At 47.2% G+C, this 25807-nt stretch overlaps 1 protein-coding gene across 4 annotated transcripts in view; it reads right to left on the bottom strand.

The window, feature by feature from the left end:
* EIF2B3 (eukaryotic translation initiation factor 2B subunit gamma) overlaps positions 1-21322 on the bottom strand; it is a 635310-nt gene extending 613988 nt beyond the window's left edge. The window contains exons 1-4 of one of the 4 annotated variants that reach the window (XM_078671768.1): positions 21190-21282; positions 17088-17180; positions 10484-10640; positions 6105-6250 (exon numbers count right to left, since the gene is read on the bottom strand). In XM_078671768.1, coding sequence (XP_078527894.1) covers positions 6105-6250; positions 10484-10634 — 297 coding nt within the window. In that variant the 5' untranslated portion in view covers positions 10635-10640; positions 17088-17180; positions 21190-21282. Of the gene's footprint in view, positions 1-6104; positions 6251-10483; positions 10641-17087; positions 17181-20444; positions 20696-21055 lie in introns of those variants that run through there. The other 3 variants (XM_078671767.1, XM_078671769.1, XM_078671766.1) reach the window with 3 other exon arrangements.
* Positions 21323-25807: the final 4485 nt, after the last annotated feature.

Raw genomic sequence — 25807 nt, 5'->3', positions numbered from 1 at the left:
GTTTCCGTAGTCCATTCGGCTGGTGACGAGTGCCTGGGTGACCGTCTTCCTGGTTTCGGTCGGGATCCATCGGAAGATCTTGCGGAGCATGCGTAGGGTGTGAAAGCAGGATGAGGAGACGGCGTTGACTTGTCTGGTCATCGAGAGGGAGGAGTCCAGGATGAAGCCCAGGTTGCGTGCATGGTCTGTTGGCTTGGGAGCGGTGCCCAGGGCGGGGGGCCACCAGGAGTCGTCCCAGGCGGAGAGCGATGGTCCCAGGATGAGGACTTCCGTCTTGCCTGAGTTCAGTTTCAGGCGGCTGGTCTTCATCCATTCGGCGACGTCTTTCATCCCTTCGTGTAGGCTGGTTCTGGCGGTGTCGGGGTCCCTGGTGAGGGAGAGGATCAGCTGGGTGTCGTCAGCGTAGGAGATGATGTTGAGGTTGTGTTGGCGTGCGATGGCTGCAAGAGGTCTCATGTAGACGTTGAAGAGGGTGGGGCTGAGTGATGATCCTTGTGGTACGCCGCAGATGACTTCGTTGGCCTCGGATCGAAACGGGGGGAGGCGAACTCTCGGTGTTCTTCCGGCGGGGAACGAGATGATCCACTCCAGTGCCTTCTCTTGGATGCCGATGTTGCTGAGGCGTTGAACTAGGGTGCGGTGGCAGACAGTGTCGAACGCTGCAGAGAGGTCCAGGAGGATGAGTGCCGCTGTTTCCCCGTTGTCGAGCAGTGCTCGGATGTCGTCGGTGGCTGCGATCAGGGCGGTCTCGGTGCTGTGGTTGGCTCTGAAGCCGGACTGCGAGGGGTCCATTTGTCTCGAGGAAGGCGGCCAGCTGTCTGTTGACGATCTTCTCGATGACTTTAGCAGGAAAAGGGAGGAGCGAGATGGGGCGGAAGTTCTTGAGGTCGGTGGGGTCCGCTGTTGGTTTCTTCAGTAGGGCGCTGAGCTCGGCATGCTTCCAGCTCTCCGGGAAGGTGGCGGTGTTGAAGGAGGAGTTGATGACGTCCCGGAGTTGGGGTGCGATGATGGAGTCGGCCTTGTTGAAGACGTGGTCGGGGCAGGGGTCGGTCGGAGATCCGGAGTGGATGGTGTTCATCGTGCGGGCTGTGTCTTCGGTGGTCACCGTGGTCCAGGTGCGGAGGGTGGCGGTGTGGGGCGTTGGTTCGGTGGTTGGGTGCGTGGGTGGTGCGCTGAAGCTGTTGTGGATGTCGGCGATCTTGCGGTGCACGAACGAGGCGAGAGAGTCGCAGAGATCTTGTGAAGGAGTGATGTCGTTGTTGCCGGTGTTGGGGTTGGAGAACTCCTTGACGATGCTGAAGAGTTCCTTGCTGTCGTGGGCGTTGTTGTCCAGTCGATCCTTTAGTGATTTCTTCTTGGTGGTGCGGATAAGCTGGTGGTGCTTTCGGGTGGCTTGTTTGAGGGCGGTCATGTTGTCTGTGATCTGGTCGAGGAGCCAGGCTTTCTCGAGGGTGCGGCAGTTTTTTTTGGAGTCCTTGAGTTCGTCGCTGAACCAGGAGGTCTTCTTGCTTCTGGGTCTGCTGGGAGGGTTCTTCAGTGGTGCGAGGTCGTCGGCGCAGGCGGTCAGCCACTGTGTGAAGTTGCGGGCTGCTTCGTTGGGGTCCGTTGTGCTGGCGGGTGGGCTCTGGCTGAGGGAGGTGGTGAGCTGGTCGGCGGGGATCTTGCTCCAACTCCTGTGAGGTACCTGTTGCGGGTGGTGGTGAGTCGTGGTTCTTTTGAAGCTGAAGTGGACGCAGCTGTGGTCGGTCCAGTGGAGTCCGGTGGCGTGGCTGAAGGTGATGTACTTGCTGGAAGAGAAGACGGAATCAAGAGTGTGGCCGGCGTAGTGGGTGGGGGTGTTGACCAGTTGCTTGAGTCCGAGGTTGGCGAGGTTTTCCAGCAGGGTGGCGGTGTTGCGGTCCTTGTTGTTCTCCAGGTGGACGTTGAGGTCCCCTAGGAGGATGTAGTCGGCGGAGGGGAGGGCGTGCGGGCTGATGAAGTCGGCGATGTCTTCGCTGAATTGTGTGCGTGGTCCCAGTGGTCTGTAGACGAGGGTGCCTCTGAGGGTCGTCTTAGGGTCGGTGTGTATCTGGAAGTGGAGGTGTTCTGCGGTGGCGAAGGTGTCGTTGGAGTCGGTCGTGATGCGGATGGTGTTCTTGTGGACGATGGCGATGCCTCCTCCGGTCTGGTTGACGCGGTCTCTCCTGATGATCTTGTACCCATCCGGGATGGCGATGGCGATGTCGGGGGCTGAGGAGACGTTCATCCAGGTTTCCGTGAGGAAGGCAATGTCGGGTGACGTTGTGTCGAGGAGGTTGCAGAGTTCCACGGCGTGTCTGTGGACGGAGCGGGTGTTGAGCAGGATGCACTTCAGGTGGTTGCTGCTGGTGTTAGGCTTCGCGGGTGCGGTGCAGGTTCGGAGGCAGGTGAACTTGCAGCTTGTGCAGGTGAAGGGTCCGTGGGTGCGTTTCGGGGTGGCTTGGCAGCAGGCGGGGTTCCGGCCGGCATTGAGTGCGTGGAGCGCGGCGGTATCGTAGGTCAGTCTGGTCGTCTTGCATCGGAGGGGGCCAGGGGTCCTGGTGCTGGGCGCGGGCCAGGCGCGGACGGGCGCAGACGGGCTTGCCTTTGGCGCGCCTTCGGCGCACAATCGGCGCGCCCGCTGCGCGTCAACGCTGCGCGTACTTGGGGGCGACATAAGAAGGAGCCGGGAGGGAGGAGCAGCTGGGTGGCTGGAGCGGGGCGGCGAATGGGCAGGAGGGGAGAGGGGGGCGGGGCCGCAGGGAGGCAGCGGCGGGAAAGGAGGGCAGGGGGCGGCTCAGCGGCGGCTGGATCGCCCTGTGAAAGAAAGGTTAGGAGAGGGTGAAAAAACGAAATAAGAAAAAACGAAGGCAGCAAAGGGCACAGCAAAGGGCACAGCAGATGGGGGGAAAAAAAGAAGAAAATAAACGAGGGCAGCAGCGAGGCAGCAAAGGGCACAGCTAAAGGGCACAGCTGATGGGGGCAAAAACAAAGAAAAACGAAGGCAGCAGCGAGGCAGCAAAGGGCACAGCACAGGGCACAGCTGATGGAGGCAGTAGCAGGGGTGTGTGGGGGCGACCTCGCCTATTACAAATAACAATGGCTTTTAATTTTTTTTAATAATTAATACTTAAATAAAAGTCATTGTAATTTATAATGGCAATAGCTTAAACTTCTGCCAATAACTTTTGTGAAGATTATGTTCAGTGTATTTTATTGTGATGAAAATCCAAGAACAGAAGTTGAATATTAACATCTTTTTGTGACATTTGTAATAAAGCTTGAAACATTGAGAGAACATATTTGTACTAGCTGTTGTTGAATGGTTGCACAGATTGATGCTGTGGTGGCGCTGAGTGATGTTGTGGTGGTGACGAGTGATGCTGTGGCGTTCAGTGATGCAGTGGTAGCGCATAGTGATGTTGTGGTGCCCCTGAGTGATGCTGTGGTGGTGCTGAGTGATGCCTTGGTGATGCGATAGACAGAGTGAGTGCAATAGATAGACAGAGTGAGTGCGATAGATAGATAGAGGGAGGGCGATAGGTAGATAGAGGGAGGGCGATAGATAGAGGGAGGGCGATAGATAGAGGGAGGGCGATAGATAGAGTGAGTGTGATAGATGGATAGAGAGAGGGCGATGGATAGAGGGAGGCCGATAGTGGGAGGGCGATAGATAGATAGAGTGAGGGAGATAGATAGATAGTGAGGGCAATCGATAGATAGATAGATAGATAGATAGATAGATAGATAGATAGAGTGATAGCGATAGATAGACAGACTGAGGGCGCTAGATAGACAGATAGATAGAGTGAGGGCGATAGAAAGAGAGATAGAGTGAGGGAGATAGATAGATAGATAGAGTGAGGGCGATAGGTAGATAGTGTGAGAGCCAATGGATGCCACACCATTGCATACAGTAATCGGCCAAGCCGCATCAAATAAGGGACGTAGAGTCACTTCGTTAAAGGTAATGAGGATGATGAGCAGAGATGAAGAATATGCCAGCACAAATTGTATATGATGCATATAGATTAAGCAGCAGTAAATAAGTGGTTTGACCTGAAATTTCTCAGGTCAGTTGAGACTAAACATATGAATGTTATAAGTGAAGATATTGTGATGTGTTTAAGATCACACTCTTTATTTTCTTATTGCAAGTGCATCCTGACGTGAGCAAATGGCCTAAAGACAATACTCACTACTCACGTACAATAACATTTTACGAGCAAGTAGTGACAATGCCTGCCCCTTCAGGTAGCACTTTCCCTCAGAATCAGAAAGGGTCATAGTTCCAGTCAACTGGACACTCTCGGCGCCAGAAGCAGGAACGTGAAAACAAACACCCACCTTCTCCGGAGTTCTGAAGGCCATCTGCTTCGCTGACTCTGCCCCTTGCTGCAGCTTTACTTAACTTTGCCTGGCATTACACAGGGTGTCACTCCTGTTCTTATGAAAAACCCGAGGCCACAGAACTCACAGCAGGAGCTAAATGCACGACATTTCAGTGCTCTGGGACAACAAATGATAAAAAAAATAAGCCCTGATCCCCAAAAATGGCGGCCAGTGCCCCTCCCCCGCATGCAATCCTGGCACAAACTAAGCACTGCACCCGGTGAAAATCATTCGATTAACTGGACCTCATTTAATTTGACCCATGCATAGCTGCTGAACCCCTGAATGCAGCATTTGGCAGATGGCCAGTTTATCTTTGTAAAGGGCTGCCACTGCCTGTTTATTATCTTTTCATCCGTTTGAAGTAGAAACAATTTTGGAGAAATGTTCAATTATGCCAATTGATGCATTATGTGGCAAATGCGGCACATTTGTAATTACGTGGATGACACAGCGGAAGCAAACTCGCATACTTAAGTGTCCGTGGACATAGGTAAACACTTTCTGGCACTGAGAGCGCAGTAGTGCCACGCCACAGCTGGCCTACACAATGCTCGCTTAGCCTGAAGCAAATGCACCCACCTGCTGGCTTCCATCGCCGCTCCGCACCTTTGCTGACTGGCTCCGACCACCATCAGCGGTCGAGTGACTGGCCGCGCGCCTGTAAAACAGGAGCTGCTAGCTCAGCACCAACCCGCGTGCAGCTGGCGGCCAAGGGCTTGTCATCAGGAGTCATATCCGAAAACACTGTCCGGACCAACATACAAAGCGGCTAAGCCAGCGACAAGCCCCCTCTCTCGCTCTCTGCTCTGCCTGGCAGTACAGCCCTACAGCCCAGATAGGATGTGGCTTAACGGCCAGAGTTGCCGGCGCTGGGGCGTCGGCTGAACATCCTGTGATTCTGGGCAAATCACTTAATCTCCTGTGCCAACCAAAAATGAATGTGTCCCTGTGTAACATAATTGGTTCTTGTGTAAAACCCTCAAATACCTTCGGGTCGAGTTTGGCATTGCAGCAGAAACATCTCACCCCCTAACAAAGAGATCACCGCGCGCTGTCGCCACTCACGCGGCCTGCCCTGTCGCATTAACACAGATGGCTGAGCACGGAGAATAGGTGGCTGAAACGTCAATGTGCCGGCTAACTCCACCACAGGAGCACCAGGCTGGTCCGGTGAAGTCAATCAGGGTTGGGTTGGTCCAGAAAACTTAGATAGCTAACACGTCGGCCTGGAGCGCAGAACAGCCTTGGAAGAGACGCGGGAGGGCAGGAGCGTGACGCCGTGAGCGTGTACATTGGCGTTCCCTGCAGCTCGTGCCAGTGGCGGCGCCTGCGCGGCTTGTGAGGCTGTGGGACGGGGCCACGTCTTAGAAGCGCGTTCACAGACCGGTGTCTGCTCGTGCATCGGTCTGTATCACTTGGGGAGGCAACACAGCAACAATAAGGCTCGCTGGTGGCAGCGCTTCGTGCTGCAACGCCAGGCGAGCCCTAAAAACGGAAATAGGTAGAAAAATATGATTTAACATGAGACAATAAAACAACATGCTTGCAAAGCTTGATATTAGGACAACAATAAAAATCACAATTTATTGGGTTCAGTCCATTTCAAGCCTGCATCTCATAAAAGAGCAACATAGACTGCACATTCACCCGTACGGTGGCCCGTTTAAAGTTAAATATTAAGAGTTCACGTCTGCTAGAGGATGAGATTGTACCTTGATTTTCTGGTGAATGTGCCTTAGTGAGTCCGCTGTTCCCATATCACCTGCTGTATCGTCCGGGATGCACACGATGTCCAGTCGCATCTTGGTGTCGGGGCTCCACATCTTCTGCACCTCCTTAGTGGTGACTACAATAACCTCTGTGAGGGAGAGCAGAACACCCATGAAAATGAAAGCTAGTAGTACACAAGATACCTCTGAAACTCCTGCAGGTGCAGACCTACTCATAAGCAGGGCAGCCAACAGGTTGCACAGCACTGTACAGTGACTTGAATGGGCCAGTACAAAGAATGTAGTGGTTTCGCCAACAAAGAAGAATAATTATTGCATTTCTTGTAGGAGACAACTAAAAGTCCTTAAAAAAAATAATTGTATTTCAACTACTATAGAAGTGAGTGGAAGCCAGCTCAAGAGCCACCGCAAACCAAAAGCACCCACTACATGTCAACGTGCACCAAGTACAGCTGGCCACAGAATTACCTTGGCCTCTCTATGGATAGCCTGTTTAACCCGACGTGAAATAGAATAGCGGAAGTGTCGAGAATAGACTGTGTTGTAATAGAAGTTTGTGATTTTAAAGTGGAGGGTGGGAATGTGTCAGTTGAATAATGTTCTTGTTTGGGTTGGTTTTTCTGGACCTGTGCTGTAGTATATGTAACAGAAGACTTATGTTCATCATACTATAGTTCACATTCAGTTGTACCTCTCATGCCTTCCTGCCAACCACGCTGAATAAGTGGTGACATTAGCCACAAAGCAGACTTACATTTATAAAATGTAATTCATCTTGACCGTGCTCGGTGCTAAACTACAGAAGACCTTAAAAAACATGAGGGTGTGTATGACACAAAAGAGACAATGGATCATATAGCTAATTATTTTATTATTATTTTGTTGTTGTTGTTTGTACAGAGTAAGTGAAGGGTGGATAGCACACTCTTCATTGCCTTGATATCTATTTTCCAGCTACTAGCAATCATTAAATCAATTTCCATCGTGGTATTGTCCTGCGAGCCTGCAAATACATGTTTGCATCAATGGCAAACGGTAGTGGTACTTAAGAAATGTAATCTAGAGGAGGCGGACTCAAAGGCAAAATAAGGCAGAATCAGTGGGATTTCAGGCAGAGCCATAAACAGGACTGAGCTCTTTCAGAGACACTCAACTGTTTGAAATATCTAGCTTCTATGTAAATATGAAGACAATAATCATAACAGAGCTCAGCATCAAACGGTTTACTTTTTCATATCAAACAGAAATCCAAAAGCAAGATTTTTTTTAATGAAAATAAAAAAGAAAATGCTCCCAAAATACTCCCCTCACCCTGGGAGACACAAGACCAGGGGAGCATTTAGCAGTTTTCATTGTGCATTACTGCCACGGTTTCCCGATGATGTCGGGCAATGAAAACTGACCTATAATTCCACCCATCTAAATTAGGTGAGCAGATTTACAGGTCTACCTTCAACAGCTCTTTCTTCGTAGGCCTGTCGGAGGGATTTTCTCACTAAACCAAAGTCCGCTTGCATCTAAATTCGGCAGACAGATATCGTTCTTGACGGTAAGGATACTCCTTCACATTTGAGACAGAAAATCCTTACTTCCAAGAATCAAGTCAGGTCCTTAGTCTTCAAAATTCAAATGGACCGACTGCAAATGAATGCAACATAAGTGAGTACTACTTGTTTCTATTGTCTTGTATTATAGACGGTTGGTTTATGCCTTTCTTAAAGCAGTTTGTTTTAAATTTCCATTGATCTTAAGTTGGTGGTTGAGAAAAGCATGGACTGATAGCTATAATTTGGTTTGGCCATTGTCTCTTGTGGCACAATACAAATTTGGATCCCTGAATAGTTGAGAGGTACCCTGTCAAGTAATAACCCCAGTTTCTCTAACCAGAGCAGTGGTCTGATAATGCATTGTGACCTACCATGAAGTTTGAAATGAAATGAAATGTACATTTATAAAGCACTCGATAGCCCGGATGAGTCTTGGGGCACCCATTACTCATGGATGTGAGAAAAGAAACAGAGGTTTTTAATAAGGGATCAGTCAGGGGTTGAGGAAACCTATTGACAGAACAGCCATGTCTTTATAGCTTTCCTAAATTGGGGAAGACCTGTTGTTTCCTTCAGTTTGAGAGGAAGGGTGTTGCAAAGTTTGGTAGTGCAGATTAAAAAGCTTCTGCCTCCCTAATGGGATTTCACGAATTTGGGAACAATTACGTTCTTGGCTGCTGACAAGCGCAAATGCCTGGAAAGGATAAACCAGGAGAAATTGAGATAGTCGGGCCAGAGCTGTGAAGTGCTTTGAAAGCAATGCACAAGGCCTTGAACACAATGCGCCTCTTAATAAGCATCCAATGTAGCTCTTTGAGGACCTGTGATGTCGACTGATGCCAGGAAATCCCTAGCAGTAGTCAAGCTGCCGCATTCTGCAGGATCTGCAGTTTGTTTAGCATGAGTGGCTCCTCCGTAATGGCAGATAAATAAAATGGTAATAACACGTTATTATCATTTTTTATGCTGTTTGTCTGAGCAACGCAATAAGTATAGTGCGGGCCGGGCACGTCAGGGAGGTGGAGTAGTGTGCACTTATAAGTGCACCTGTGTGTTTGGCCGGCCATCCTAAGCCAGCCAAATACAGATGCGCACTTATGTTTCTCCAACCCAGCTGTCTTACACAGGCTCCAATTCACTGTCTGAGCAGCAAATGAGGCCGCTCAGACCCATAATGGCGCTGCTCTCACGCAGCCTGAATTGGGTGTGCAGCCTGTGTCCTGAAGGCCCATCCCCTTCCGGCCCGACGAGAGGAGCAGCCAGGCGGCCATCAACAAGAGCAGAGTGGCAGGTAAGTCTTATTTTTTTTTCTTTTATATTATTTCCACCCCCCCCCCCCCCCCCCCCAACCCCTGCCCTTCCCTGCAGCCGCTGTGCCACTTTAGATAGGCTGGGGCCGCCACTATGGTTTAGAAGTCTTTACTGCATATTGGTGTAGAGCGCATTGCAATAATCCAATCTGGATAGCACAAGGGCAGTGACAACGGTCATCTGCAGCTCCTTGAGATTAAATGGAAGTATTTTCTGAGCATCTTCAAGATAAAAAGAGTGGGACTCAGGGAAGACCCTTGCAGCACTCCACACATAAGGAAAAAAGGAGTGGACACACATTTGTCCACAGTGAGGATTTGTTCTCATTCCACCAAAAAGGATTTTAAGAAAGCGAGTGACACTTCTGATTCCCATGGAGAGGAGACGGTCAATCAAAAGTTCATAATTGACCGTGTCGAATGCTGCCGAGAGATCCAAAAGAATGAAGACAGCATTTCCTCCTTTGTCTAAGGTACATTTTGACCATGGTGTCAAGAGGTGTAAGTCTTGATAACATTTATTGCAAATTTGGCATACAGGATTTCATTCACAAGAAAACCCCTACTTATAAATGTATCTGGGTGGGTGCTTGCCCCAATTGAATAACTTATTGTTATTTCCTTTTATCAGATTTTGACATCCCAACCATTATAATAATTGTCAATTTGTAGTCACTTTATGTACAGATCCTTGGGGAGACACTTGTGATGTCATATGTGACCTTCTCTAACCCAGATGGGGCAACAGGTGCTCAGTATCCTCCACTTCGAAAGGGCCTACTCTCACCACAGGCAATAGACACCTATTTATGAGGATTTCCTGTGGAAATAAGCAGGGTTTGGAAGACCACATTGTTCTATGACGGAGGGTGACTCCCTGATGCGTGGACAGGAAATAGAGCAAGTCTTCAAGGGTGTATTTGACAAGGTCATTTATATTTTCACAATGATGGTGCCCAGCATGACTTAATATTGCTGTTCTACCACTGGCCCATGAAGACTGATTTAAAGGCTGGAGCTTTGGAAAGGCTGATTTCAGGCATAGTTTCAGAGTAGGACCAACTCAAGCCTTTAATTGACTTGTTGCCAGCTAACAAGATCCTGATTGGGTTGCGGTTGCTTCCTCTTGAATTAAAGGTGGTCTTTTTTCGTGGTCACACTGTACAATTTGTTTGGTAGAATTTAGTGGATTATACAATTAACTTAGTAACTCTAAATTCTGTATTTTACAGTGAATGGTATTGAAAGGCTCTTGCCTTCACCACCTCATGGAAGTGTCTGTGAGCCAGATTTCAACTGTGGTACCAGGTCAGGCTTTTGAGGTGTATCACCAGATTCTGTGTGACCAGACTATGATACCCTGCTTCCCTCGCTCACTCGGCCACCGCAGCTCACTCTTTACTCAGCTGGCAAAGCACACTCACTCTTCTGTGTCCAACATTAAGTTCCACAAGAATACCACAGATCATACTCATCTGGCCACCACATCAGCACAAGGTCTCACCTTCAAACCCGGCTCTCTCCAGCATGTTGATGGGGTACCAGATTAGCGGCTTGCTGCCCACCAGAAGGAGTGGTTTTGGGATGCTGGAGGTGAGGTCCATCATTCGAGAGCCCCCTCCCACTGCCATGATCACTGCCTGCAGTTCCATCATTGAAGCCTGCAAAGTTAAGCACATGTGCACCGGTTTATTTACAACAATAGTTCGGGTGACCATCTTTACTTAGCCAGATATCGGCCTACTTTGCCATTTTTTAGTTTATTGCATTACACAACAATGAACTTGATACAACTAAGAGGCCGCCAATTAACAGCTAATAACGGTGCAGCCGGCATGCAAAGTGCAGAAGAGTAGGTCTATGCTAGGGTTAAGAACAGTAAGTAGGTTTAAAACACAGAAAATATAAAAACCTGTGTGATAAAGCAAAACATAGGATGAAGGCATAGGATCCTGCTGAAGTACTAAGGTTTGAGATGAGGGCATATCAGATAGTGGAACTTTGCAGTTCACATGGGATTGATTACAAGATGTTCTTCTAGGACTATCTGAGAGTAGAGATAAAAGGGGATGAAAAAGGAAGCCTGATAATCTGTGGACATTCCATGACTGTGGGAAATGCATCAAGGAAGGTTCAAATGAGTCATAGATCAGAGTATGTAAGAAACTACTTATGTCCCCGAAGGAAAAAGGTGATTTGGGGCTTGCCCTACCATTGCACACTACTACTGGGCAGCACACCTGCGTGTTAATCTTGAGCGGTCTGTTTGGTCCTCTAAAAAACACTGGCTCCACACAGAAAGGGCCCTGGCTGCACAACGATTGTGCACCCTTGTGGGAAGCACTATGGCTGCTCATGGAATACAAGTCACGCAACATGTATATTTCTCACATTACGAAAACTCTGAACAAGATTTTTGGCACGGTGGGTCTGCCAACATTCCCTCTCCATACACCATAACCCGCAATTCACCTTTGCCTTGGACAAATCCAGTGCATCAGATAGAGTAAGGAGGGAGAATACCTACTTACCTTTTTTAAGGGAGTGGCAACCAAATCCTCTCTAGACAGCCAAAAGTTATTTGGGTTTACAGAGCAGGACCGTCTCACCTATACACAAAGGAGTGATTGGAGATTGCAACCTAACAGTGTGACGGTAGTGACTAGGGGGAGCATCTTGGGTCTTTGCCTTTCGTTGCCGCTGGGGTGCCCGGGAGGACTGCTGACCCTCTGGTAATTGCTGGGATTGCTGCCTGCCTGCCTCCCGCTGCCCGCTCCCATTACTATCTAGGGAAGCGCTGGGCGCTGCGTGGAGTGCAGGGCAGGGCACTACAATCCCCAGAACCCCTGCAAACCACGTGACCAAACAGCAGCGCCAGGAGGCGCTTTAAAATCCCGACGGACCTGCAGAGCGGGGGGAGCATCTTGGGTCTTTGCCTTTCGTTGCCGTTGGGGTGCCCGGGAGGACTGCTGACCCTCTGGTAATTGCTGGGATTGCTGCCTGCCTGCCTCCCGCTCCCATTACTATCTAGGGAAGCGCTGGGCGCTGCGTGGAGTGCAGGGCAGGGCACTACAGAACCCCTGCAAACCACGTGACCAAACAGCAGCGCCAGGAGGCGCTTTAAAATCCCGACGGACCTGCAGAGCGGGGGGAGCATCTTGGGTCTTTGCCTTTCGTTGCCGCTGGGGTGCCCGGGAGGACTGCTGACCCTCTGGTAATTGCTGGGATTGCTGCCTGCCTGCCTCCCGCTGCCCGCTCCCATTACTATCTAGGGAAGCGCTGGGCGCTGCGTGGAGTGCAGGGCAGGGCACTACAATCCCCAGAACCCCTGCAAACCACGTGACCAAACAGCAGCGCCAGGAGGCGCTTTAAAATCCCGACGGACCTCCCTCGCGGGACGCCGGGCGAAGCCCGGGCAAAGGGCGGGCCCTCTGTGGCCCTCAGGGGCCGGAGGAGGACGGGACGGGCCACCTCCCTTGGTTCCCTGACTACTTGAGGTACAAAGAACTCCTTTTCCATTACTTATTGACCTTTCATGAACGGGTAAAGACTTTAACTTTGCATGCATCTTGTCAAGCATGATGCATAAGGAGGCATTAAAGAATTCTTTTTTCCTGAGGGGCTCGGGAAAGGGGACTGGGGAAAAAACTCTGAGATTGAATACCACTTCCCCTCCAACAAAAATAGACACTGACATATCCTCCCATTTTTTAGATAGTACGATATCACCCCCTTTAACCTCTGGAATCCCGCAAACCATGTCTTATTGGGAGGAACTAAATGCGTTGTGTGGTACCAAGTTCGCTCCAGTAGCATCCCCCTCCCCTGTACAACATTTCTGTAGCGATAACCCATTTGGCAGACTGTGCGAATCACCCCCACCACCCAATGAGGTCAACTCTCAAGTTGCTGTACAGCCACAGGGTCCAAGTATCAAAAGGAAAATCGACGGGGCTATCGAATGCAAAATACAGAACTTTTCTGGTGGTGTTGGTCCTAAATCGCCCGTCATGAACTCCGCCGTGAACTCCGCCGTACTTAAGGGGGGTGATGAATGTTTGAATGCCCAAGTACAATTGCCCCAGTTGCCACTATTAGTTCAGTTTGAGCAAATGCTAAAATCCACACTAGCACCCCTCATAGAAAAAATAAATATCTTGGGGGATAGGCTGACAAATCTAGAGACAACTATGAAAACCAACTCCTTACCTCCCATAAAGACAGCAACACTCAAGCATCCCAACCTACCGACTGCATCCGAAGCCCCTATGCCAATTAACATCAGGAAACATACCTTAACTGAAAGTGTAAACTCCAAAATACCACCCCAAACTGCTTTTAAAATTCCCCCCAAATTTGTATCTACACACTTCCCTCTGGCTAGAGTGAGCAAAAAAGAGAAACGCGCATTCAGTTACCCCCGGAAGCCGCCCCTTTTGTGCTTGTTCTTTCGGGAGTACCGGCACCCTCTCCTGGGAATCCCGAAAGACACAGGGACCTTCTGAACAAAGTCATATTTTGGCTAAATAAAAACAGATCCCTTCCACCCAACCATGACGGTGGGATTCTGGGTGTCAGAAGGGTGGGCTGGTTGGGGTCCCTACCTAAAGAAATCCCCGGGGACCTAATTCTGGTGAAGTTCAGGAATCGGAACATTGTCCCACAGTTACGACTCTCCCAGCCCAAAGATGGAGACGGCCCCATTTCCATCTGGGACCTGCACGATTTCTATCCAAGTATCCCACATACTTCAGCATACCAACATACGATGGGAACTGGATTTCGTACTCTTACTGGTACTAGCTCTCCTGCTCGCTATAGATTTGACTCCGTATACAAACATTGGAATTCCTGAAGTGACAAGCCTAAGCACCAACTTAGACTGTAAAACTATTGAATTGTTCCAATAGGTGAAGGCACATGTTCCTTTTAACCTGTACCCACATATGCTGCTATTAGTTTGATGTTTACAATGAGAGAGCCCGATATTTGCTTTTATACTGCGACATATATTCTAAGATGTTATTTTAAACTGTACCAATACTTAAAATTGTATTTCATTGACTAATGAATTGTATAGATTTTTAACAATGTTTTATATGTGCTTTTATGGTTTGTTTTTTCTGAACCGAATAAAGCTTATTGAATTGAATTGACTAGGCAATGTACAGCACCTGAAAAATATTTATACTTTTTTGTTATCACCAAAGGTTTGGTTTCGACCCTGTATAAGTCAGTGAATAATGGTATGCACAGACCTGAGAAATGGAGACACAACACTCAATGGGAACAAGAACTTGGCACATAATATGAACAGAAGGTTTGGGATCGGAGCTTTGGGATGTACACAGGGAATGTGCTGTTTGCTTCACAGAGAAAAAGAATATAAGATTTGCATGAGATGGTAGTGGACAGACTGTGCCATATGTATCCCACAGCATCAGATAAATGTTAACGATCTGAAGACCGTGTGGGCAATATAATTAATGTATGGTGGAGATGTAAAACAATCCAGATTTTCTGGAAAATGGTGCTTAGCCATTTTGATAGCATTGTGGGAATATATATCTATTCCTCATGATCAGGAGTTTGTTCTACTGCACTTGGGAACGTTTGATTCAATGAGAAGGAAGGGGCTGAAATGGGTGATGGTCCGCCACATGCAGGGGGTGGCGTAGCGTCTTATATCGAAGTTCTGTAAAAGAGGGACCTGCCTCCAGCCTTCTTGTGGGTGGTAGAGATGTGACACACTGCATTCATTTGGGTCTCGAACAGTAGCGTAGTCAATGATTACACATGGGTCATAGACCTTAGAACTGAGGCTGCTTCTGTCCAATGAACAGTGGAAAGGTGAAGGGATAAGGATGTGGTGCATTTTTCAATTGAGACTTTATCTGTTTAGCCACAATGAAGGCTCCACTGCTAAATTTGGAATAGGCAGTTGGATATGTCGTCCTTTATGATGCGTCCCTATTCCAAAGCAGTTGTGCATTTCATTATGGTACATTGGTAATTTAAAATTATGAGACACCACGATTTGAGCACGGGCTCTGATCTTATCTTGGTTGTCGTTAACAGCGAGAGTGAGCTGTACTGTGGGGTTCGTGTGAGGGAATGAATTATTGGGAAGCAAATAAATACTTAACTTACTGGTTTGTCAGGAGACCCCATTTGAGATTTTATTAGTTCTTGAAAGGGTTGCGTGTTAATGTTTGGAAAATCAGAGTGGTCTCCCTGCCGTTATTGAAGGCCATCAGTAGATCCTTTGTGCTGTGTATAAGATACCTCTGTCGTCTACCAGGTTTAAACCCTGATATTCAGTCATACAGCACATTTGGTTGTCTATATAGAGCTGGAGTTTTGCAGGGCAATAGACCGTCTCCCGCTTGGCAGCACCTAGAACACTAAACTTTAAGTCCTAGCAATTGCCACATTTAACACACCTAGAATCAAATGACGTTCTTAGTGACTTTCAGTCAGGATTCAGACTCTGCCTGTGTATAGAATCAGCGCTACTAAATATCAAGAAAGAGTTGCTCAACACCCAGGACCAAGGCTTTCCCTGTGCCTCAGACCTCTTGGCTGCTTTCCACACCATCAGGTGCTCCTCGACAGTCTGTCACACTGCGCCAGGATCACACAATAATACTAAAGAGTACTCCCAGATACAATTTATGGTCTAGAGGAGGGAGAGAAAACCAACAATAAAGTACAAATACCTCCAGTCTGACCTATATAATTCTATGCAATGATTAAATCATAAAATATTTCACAAGGGATGCAGTATAAAGGAAAAGACTTATTTTATTTAAACATGTTATTCTTTACTTTTCCATTTTTTGTCATGTTTTATACATATTCATTTTTTTGTGTGTAAACAGATTTTATCAACATTTCATATGAACCAATTTGTGTGACATATACTTTAAAAAACTCTTTATGACAAGAAGAAGAAGAACCCCATGACGTCACCATAAATACAACTCACTCATTCCATCATGCATACTTCTACATTCGCTACCTAAACTCTTAACAGACTAAGACTAACATATGAGACATAAATTCAACAAAAAGACTACTGAGGGTCCCCTATAGATTATACAGAGTCAAAAATTCAAATTCTTTCACTTTTTGTTTATACATTTTCCATTTACTTTATTTCTTTTCTTCTTTCTCTTTTTTTATTGTTGTGACTTTCTGTGTAGGGGTCTCAGAAGCGTACGGCCTACGTACATTTCGGTGATTGAGAAAAATTGATTCACCTTCCTCAAGGCCAACAAAAAACTAAACTACAAACAAATATATACACTCTATATTAAAAGCAGGGGGTTCTTTAGTATCTAGAAAAAGAACATATTTTATTCAAAATTAGTTGCAATCCTTCTATATGCATCCACATCATGATAAGTTAAATACATTTTTAAATTTTAATTTGTGTGCCATAGCGTAGTAACCAGGCTCGAGCTACGGGGCCTGTACTACGACTATTTTAAAGAAGCCAGTGGCAGAGTTTCAAACACCCAGTATTTTCTAAAGTTTGGTGAGTATATATGAAAAGAAATATATGAGAAAGTGTTCAGACCAGAACCTCAACCAGAATCAGAACAGATGAAAGTCCTGATAGTAGGAGGCATGCATCTCCTCACCCTGTGTCGTGACATTTAAAGTTGGATCTGCTAGTATTCGCTATAAAGACACAAAGGATAGTATCTCAAAGCTTGAAGAGTACCTCTATTCAACTACAAAGATCAATTTTTCTAGGGTCTTTTTATGCGCTTCAAGGCTGTGGTATTCAGTGATGACTAATACCTATGAATAAAAAGCATTAACGAAATTTAAGGAGATATTTATGCTAGCAGAGAAAGAGAAATTTATAGGGCATGCAAAAGTTTTGCCTGTTTTAAACTAAGGGGAAATCTTTCATAGTATGAAAACTAGAACTCTAGTAGGAATACTTTGAACTTTTCTGTGTTTCGTGTTTCATGGTTGCTCCGACTGAGTCAGTCCAGCAAAAAATCACCTGCAGGAAATAATTTAAGCTAAGTATATATGTAGCGGAACGTCTAATTATCCATTAGCTGTTGGTACTCTAGTAGATATAACATTACCTTGCTTTCTTTGGGATATATGGCTGGGCCGATTTGATCAGTTTCAGTAGTTGTTAGAGCCAGTGTCACTTCTATTTTCTTTATCTGCAGAATCTATGTTAACAAACCACAATAAAGCCGACATGTTAGAGGATTGTAGATGCGATGGGCCATGGGCGCTTTACTACGCATGATCGATACTTTTCTCGTTTTAGTGCATCTAATATTGAGTCCATTGATGTACTAAATCATGCTACATGTCCAAACCTTTGTAGCATTGTGAGATAAATTAGAAGGGAAATTTACCAAGCTCTGTCTACTCGGTTTTGTATACCGAGTTGAACAGAAGTTGGACTACGCGCCCCGCAAATTAAACAATGAGACCCCGATTTGCCCACGCCATCACCATATCTAGCATGTGGATCCTAGGGGATGTTCCATGTGTACCAGCTCGAGTCAGAATGGGCGTTGGCTAACAAACACCTATGTCGACCGTTGGTGTATGCCAGGCATATTGTAATATAAGCGCCCATAATGCTACGATCACGCCGAACAAGCCCGGCCCGAAAAGCGGCGCCAAGCGTAGGAAATCATCGTCAGTCTCCAAACAAACAAATGCCCACATGTTCCCCCAGTTATCTTACCTAATTCGGAGCAGCCAACACGTCTACGAGGAGTCGTCCGGCTAGTTTTACCGCCACAGATTAAACGGCGTATATGGGGCTTTATTTATATTTCTCACGGTGTTACGCGCCACGCTCCGTACGTGGTTGATAGGTTGCTCTCGGTTTGAGTTTATGGCGACATAGTGATAAGACTGCCGAGGAAGATCTGATCGGTGGAGACTAAAATAGGACTGATATGTTATTTCTACTTCTCTAGTTTTAAGATGGCGCTAGGAAAGAATTAGATTGATTACAGATAAATGAAAGGTAAACATTACGGCTTAATTAATAGAATCTTTCAATTGCATATTTATATGGTGATCTCTAAAACTGGAAAACCCTATTTTTGGAATCTGCTCAAATGTCATGATTCGGTGGTGCCATTTCAAAATCCAAGGACTTTCTGGAACAATAGGAGACCAAGGACATCTCTCACCATAATTCATTTTTGTGCATCTAGGCTGTCACTGTCCAGGAAATTTCCTCATTGTGTCCATGTCTTACAGTATCCAGGTTGTAAATCCAAAATGTTTCGCGCTGTTTCCTCAGTTTGGTTGTGTCTCTACCAGGGATAGCATGAATATGTTCTAAGATAAGCCATCGCATGTCTTTTTCTGTGTGCCCATATTGGATGTAATGTGGCACCATTGGGGCATTCACCTTTTCTGTTCTCACTGCAGATTTATGCTCAGAAAGTCTGATGCGCAGTTCTCTTGCTGTCTCTCCTACATAGCCTAGACCGCAGGGGCACATTATAAGATAGAATATGTTCGAGGTTTTATAATTTGTCATTTCTTTTAGTTGGTCAGATTTATTGCCATATGTCCATGTGCTGCCAGTGATGGCTTGGTCACATGCATGGCATGTGCCACATTTGTGATTACCCTTAGGGAGTGGTTTCCCATCTATAGTTAGCTGGTGAGTTGTCTCATAATTTTTCCACCTACTGTGGACCAGTTTGTCTTTGAGATTTGGATTCCTCCTAAAAGCTACTATGGGTCTACTAAGTTCTTCAGTGTGATCGTTGGTGTTCAGATTCTTCCAATTTTTATTGATTACTTGTCTAATTTTATTGTTTAAAGTTGAGTGGTTTAAGACACATACCAACTTTTGGCTAGTGGTTTTAGGAGTTGAATTGAGTAGGGCATCCCTATTATAGTATTTGGCTCTTTTCATAGACTGGCGAACCAGTCTTTTAGGGTATCCTCGTGACACTAAACGTTCAAATAGTTTAGTCGCATGGACCATAAAGTCCTTCATACTGGTACAGTTCCTTTTAATTCTCAAAAATTCCCCAAAGGGGATTGAGTCTTTCTGGCAAGCTGGGTGGTAGCTGCCATGTTCTAAGATGGTATTCTTCGCTGTTGGCTTTCTGTAAAGGCTGACTCTAAGTTCTCCTTCAATGTCTTGGATCCAAATATCTAGAAATTCCACTTTCTTTGGGGAGAAGTTGCAAGTGAACTTTAAATTAGGATCCGCTAGATTTAACCATTCTATGAACTCTTTGAGTGTTTCTTCCATTCTAGTCCAGATAAAAAAGACGTCATCTATGAATCTATGCCAACTCGAGACGTTCTCATAAAAAGGGGCTAGTCCATTGAAGATGTTTTTGATTTCAAATTCCCCCATATAGATATTTGCAATGCTGGGGGCACAAGATGCCCCATACTAACTCCCTTGATCTGCTGGTAGAGGTCTCTTTTAAATTCAAAGAAGTTATTGTGAAGGACAATTTTTAGACATTCTAAAATGAAGCCATCAGGTCTCTGCCCCGGTGTCCTAGCTAGGAGCGCTGCCACCGCATCTATAGCTCGGTCCTGGGGTATGTTCGTGTATAGTGATTCAATATCACATGTCACTAGAAACTGAGTGTGGTTCTTCTTGTCATAAAGAGTTTTTTAAAATATATGTCACACAAATTGGTTCATATGAAATGTTGATAAAATCTGTTTACACACAAAAAAATGAATATGTATAAAACATGACAAAAAAAGAAAAAATGGAAAAGTAAAGAATAACATGTTTAAATAAAATAAAAGTCTTTTCCTTTATACTGCATCCCTTATGAAATATTTTATGATTTAATCATTGCATAGAATTATATAGGTCAGACTAGAGGTATTTGTACTTTAACTCTGCGCCAGGATCAACAGAACAGCAATGACTTTGCCTACCTCCTTACTAGCAAACTGTAATCACGGTCACAATGCAAATTAAACGTTTATAAGAATTCACTTCCACCATCCTGCATGCCCATGAGAACAGCCATATATGTACATGGATGAAATAGTGTCTCCACTGATACAGCCAGTGAGGAAAGCTGCAAACGTGGAGTGCTGTTCAACAGTGAACTTTCCTTCAAAGCCCAAGTGAACAGTCTCTGATAAATCGTTTTATCACTTACTCCATCAGCCCTCTAAAAGAATTGCTACGATCGCCACAATCATTCTATCCAGTCTTAATCAATGCACGTCTCTATAACTAACTACTACCTCATTAATAAATCACCCTATAAAGTCAGGGTGCAGACCCATGCTGCTCACCTTCTGTTTGGCCTGAAACGTCACAGCCACATCACACCTGCCCTGAAGACTGGGTTCCAGTAAAGAACAAACTGCAAATCACTCAGTATCATTCATAAAGTACTGTAAAGAGGTTTGTCCCTAACCTTCCAAAATAGAAGATCGACATCTACTAATCGAAACCTACTTACCACAGGATGACTCGTTAATATGACATTGGAGGCAATATTCTTCATGTGCAAGGGTCATTCTGTGAACATCTCTACCGCTGAATCTCAAACTGGAAAAATATTTCCTCTAATTCAATGGTGGCAAAAAGCCCAGTTCTTCAAGGAGGCCGATTCACAGACTCCATCCTGGTGAAAGACTATTTCTCCTTCTTCTACCCAAGTTTAGCATTAGACACCTGAAACCGGACTAGTAGGGCAATGCTTCCAGAATGCTGCTGAAACCCAAGAACAGATCATGAGCCTCTGGTGACATGGAGCACGTGGGTACACAACACATACCAAACTTAAGTAGCAGCATCACCAACACGTGGATGAATATGACATTACAGTAGTTCTCACACTGTAGGGCGTGAACGAAACAATACACGAATTGTTCCAGCACTACACAACAAGGAAACGGCTCTATAACCAGGCTACAGGAGAAGAACATCGACCCTACGCTGCAAGAGAAAGCCCTCATTACTAAACTTGTAGTAGAAGAAATCTAAAGTCCATATTATACTGCAAAGGAGCAAGTCAAATTCCACTGAAGGCAAAATACAAAGGGGGGACGAGAGAAGTGGCAAACTTACAGTACAAGAGAGTAGGTGTCACAAACAGCATCACAGAGACTTGTGAGAGATAGCAAGGGGGCATGGGGATTAAATCAAACCATGATACTACCACCGGCATGACGTGCAGTGGTAGCAGTGATGCTGACACTCACACTGTCTGGAGTCCTCAGACCATCAGAAACAGCTCGAGAAACACGACAGCCCCAGCCTCAGTTGCTCTGCAGCACCAGCATCATGCAAAGGATGCTGCTGCCGGGTCAGCACACCGCATGCGCGCGAAAGCGGCGGCCATACTGAAATCGAATGTTTCACTTATGAATACGGGAGTCTTACTGTCACTGTGAAAAAGATATCATTTGTAGGTTAGGGTACTATGCTAAGACAATTTTACATGTTTTTATAGATTAAGGTTAACATTTTCTCAAAAGTTTTATAGTTGTATTTAAGGTAAAAATTGCATTTTAAAATTCAATCGAATAATTCTTTTCTTTACACTTGAATCATTTTTTCTTAAAAGTTTCTCTATTTTTTTGATATTCTGAATGAGTCTTCGATTATTCATTATTTCAAAACGACGCCTCGCCAGTGTAACAGGGCCGCCATATGATAACCCTGCAGAGCGCAGTTTCCAGAGTTCCATGTTTTCTTGTCCTTCTTCTGTGTTGCGGGCATTTCCTAATGTCTACTGTGAGTTCGAAGCCCTACCTAACAAAACCCACGGACCCTCGGGGGATACCTTTTACGCCCCGGGGGTACAATCCTGCGCCTTGGGGGTACCGACGTTTTATATAGCTTCCCATCTTCTTATCTGAAATGCCCCTGTAAGCAAATTAAGCAACGGCCACCGCCAGACTGTACAGAGTTTCGGAACACGGCTTTTGCGTGCCTGAGAGTTGTTCGTTTTAGCGCAAATGTACGTGGATCTTCAAAGCTGGTCTCAAATCGCTCCTCTTTCAAAGACACTTTCAGAACTAATACTGTCATGCTCAGGCCCCTCTTGGAAGTTCACTCATTGTAAAAAAAAAAATGTATTATTTTTTTTCCTGTACATTCCTCTCTCCTGCGTGCTTTGATTGGATTTTGTGTTTATGTAACCTTCATTTCTAGTTTGTAGTGTTGTATTGTTTTTCCACTGTTCTCTTGTATTGTAACTGGCTCTATTGTTCAGTGCTCTGACACCTTCGGGTAATGTCCACGCTTTATAAAAATGCACTAAATAAACAATGCTATGGTCTCGGCAATATTATAGGTAGAGCTATTGGCATTGCTCATTATTTGTTATTATTTTTTGTATCCCTAAATAAGTGGCATTGTCATTTATATTGGCAATAGCTTAATTGCTGCATATGCGAGACCTATTGCATTAGCAGAGAGAGAGTGAGGTAGTGAGATAGAGAGAGAGTGAGGTAGTGAGAGAGAGAGAGTGAGGCAGATGGAGAGTGAGGTAGTGAGAGAGTGAGGTAGTGAAAGAGTGAGGTAGTGAGGGAGAGGGATGTTCTGAGGTAGTGAGATAGAAACAGAGAGTGAGGTTGTGATGTAGTGGGATAGAGAGTGAGGTAGTGAAAGAGAGTGAAAGTGAGTTAGTGAGATAGAAAGAGAGAGAGTGAGGTAGTGAGATAGAGCGAGAGTGAGGTAGTGAGTTAGAGAGAGAGAGTGAAGTTATGAGGTAGTGAGATAGAGAGTGAGGTAGTGAGAGAGTTCCACTTTGTGGGGCTCATCAAATATCACCAGTGTTAGCAATGAGGTGTGGACCAAGCACCGGAAATCACCGCCTCAATTTAAGCACTGACATTCAAATCTACTTGAAGGTCCCATCCCCAGGTGACATCACTCTGAGCCCCCCAGCCTCCCTCTGCACATGGTGTCCCAGGGGGTCTGTGGTGAGATATGTGGAGCTGCCCACTAGCCAGTGGACGTCTTCCTGCCCCCTCTTCAGACCTTCCCTCTACCCATGGTGCCCCGGAGAGTCTGTGGTGAGATGTCCGGTGCCGTCCACTCTCCAATGGTCATCTCTCTGCCCCCGCGCCTCCCTCTGCACATGGAGCCCCAGGGGGTCTGTGGTGAGATGTCCAGTGCCGTCCACTCTCCAATGGTCATCTCTCTGCCCCCCCGCCTCCCTCTGCACATGGTGCCCCAGGGGGGTCTGTGGTGAGATGTCTGGAGCTGTCCACTCTCCAGTGGGCGTCTCTCTGCCTCCCCCCCGCCTCCCTCTGCACATGGGGCCCAGGGGGTCTGTGGTGAGATGTCCGGTGCTGCCCACTGTCCTGTGGACGTATCTCAGCCCCACCCCCTCACCTCGCCTTCCTGGAGGGGAGGGGGTCATGGGGGGCTGCCCACACACCATGTGACACTGAGGAAGAATGTGATAATGTCAAGACTTGGACCAGAGGCGCTTCGCCCCCTCAATTGATGTCAAGCGCTATCGAGCGGCAGCTTATTGCGTCTGTCCGGCGATCAACCCTTCCCCCCCCCCCTTCCCCCCCCCCCCCAGGGGGGCACCAGCCCCTCACTGGGCGAGGGGTGTCCCATGAAGGGTGGGGACCCTGAGCAGGGCTGGGGCAGCCCCGGGAGAGAGAGAGTGGAGGGTGGACACCGGGGCTGGGGACGCTTGCTGCTGGCTGTGGGGGGTGCTGCTGGCATTGCGGGGGGACCGGGTGCGAAACACGTTGGGCCCCAAAATCTTTCACATGACTGCAGAGACATCCAATGTCAGCTACATCTCGCCCAAGGCAGTGCATTCCCTCTCACACTACACTTCTTGACCCTACAGTCACCCCTCAATCCTACACTTCACCCCCTTCACTGCCCCTCACACTACACTCAATGACCTCCACTGCATTGGAGGGGTTCACCCATTCTGTGTCTCTGGGGGCAGGCGTTCCTAAGGGTCCGAGCTCACGGCGGCAGCAGAAAGAGAGCAAACGCTGAGAGTACTCCTTTCATCCGCGCATGGAGGGGTTCACCCATTCTGTGTCTCGGGGGGCAGGCGTTCCTAAGGGTCCGTGCTGAGGACGGCTGCAGAAAGAGAGCAAACGCTGAGGGTACTCCTTTCACCCGCGCATGGAGGGGTTCACCCATTCTGTGTCTCTGGGGGCAGGCGTTCCTAAGGGTCCGAGCTGAGGACGGCTGCAGAAAGAGAGCAAACGCTGAGGGTACTCCTTTCACCCGCGCATGGAGGGGTTCACCCATTCTGTGTCTCGGGGGGCAGGCGTTCCTAAGGGTCCGAGCTCACGGCGGCAGCAGAAAGAGAGCAAACGCTGAGAGTACTCCTTTCATCCGCGCATGGAGGGGTTCACCCATTCTGTGTCTCGGGAGGGGGGGGGACAGGCGTTCCTAAGGGTCCAAGCTGAGGACGGCTGCAGAAAGAGAGCAAACGCTGAGGGTACTCCTTTCACCCGCGCATGGAGGGGTTCACCCATTCTGTGTCTCTGGGGGCAGGCGTTCCTAAGGGTCCGAGCTGAGGACGGCTGCAGAAATAGAGCAAACGCTGAGGGTACTCCTTTCACCCGCGCATGGAGGGGTTCATCCATTCTGTGTCTCGGGGGGCAGGCGTTCCTAAGGGTCCGAGCTCACGGCGGCAGCAGAAAGAGAGCAAACGCTGAGGGTACTCCTTTCACCCGCGCATGGAGGGGTTCACCCATTCTGTGTCTCGGGGGTAGGCGTTCCTAAGGGTCCGAGCTCACGGCGGCAGCAGAAAGAGAGCAAACGCTGAGGGAACTCCTTTCATCCGCGCATTGGCGGCCTTCACCGATTCTGTGTCCAAGGGGGCAGGCGTTCCTAAGGGTCCGAGCTCACGGCAGCAGCAGAAAGAGAGCAAACGCTGAGGGTACTCCTTTCATCCGCGCATTGGCGGGGTTCACCCATTCTGTGTCCAAGGGGACAGGCGGTCCTAAGGGTCCAAGCTCAGGACGGCTGCAGAAAGTGAGCAAACGCTGAGGGTACTCCTTTCATCCGCGCATTGGAGGGGTTCACCCATTCTGAGCCCCTGGGGGCAGGCGCTCCTAAGGGTCCGAGCTCACGGCGGCAGCAGAAAGAGAGCAAACGCTGAGGGTACTCCTTTCATCCGCGAATTGGAGGGGTTCACCCCATTCTGTGCCCCTGGGGGCAGGCGTTCCTATGGGTCCGAGCTCACGGCGGCAGCAGCAGAAAGTGAGCAGAGAGCACTAGGCCCTGTGGTTGGCTCCGAGGGTACTCCTTTCATCAGTTTATTGGAGAGCTTCAGCATCAACATATTCACATTTAAATTATACATATTTGTATAATACCCGGATACTCTGTACCCCAGTGCCTGAGAGGTAATGACACACAAATGTTGATCTGAGGTCATTCAAAATGTTGGAAACTGTTGCACATTGTGAACATGAACGAGAGCGGAAATCCACAAATTTTTTACAGAACGGTTTCAGCTAAAATCTATTTGTTTTAAATTTTGAAGTTTTATGTTTTTCCCAAAGTAATGTTTTCCTTCTGTCGCGCAGGTCGTTGAAGAGGCTACATTTAAAATGGCAACATTCACACCTCACTCTTATCTGGACACGGTTCAAGCAGGGAGGGTTCAACAGCATGGGATATTACTGAGGAAATAAAGGTTAAGTGAATCCTTGAAGCCTAGCGCCTAAAGAACCAGGCCTCTTAGAGCTACAAAAACACACGCACATTATGAACCTTGTGGTTGCTGTAATAACCCCATGTCAAAGCGTGCAGCCAAACCTATTGGTACCCAGGTGACACGCACCTTTGCGAAGGCATTTGGAACGTGTCCTGCAACAT

The sequence above is a fragment of the Lissotriton helveticus genome, chromosome 1_2 (assembly GCF_964261635.1).
Source record: "Lissotriton helveticus chromosome 1_2, aLisHel1.1, whole genome shotgun sequence".
NCBI classification, from domain to species: domain Eukaryota; kingdom Metazoa; phylum Chordata; class Amphibia; order Caudata; family Salamandridae; genus Lissotriton; species Lissotriton helveticus.
This window is presented reverse-complemented; position numbering and strand designations above follow the sequence as displayed.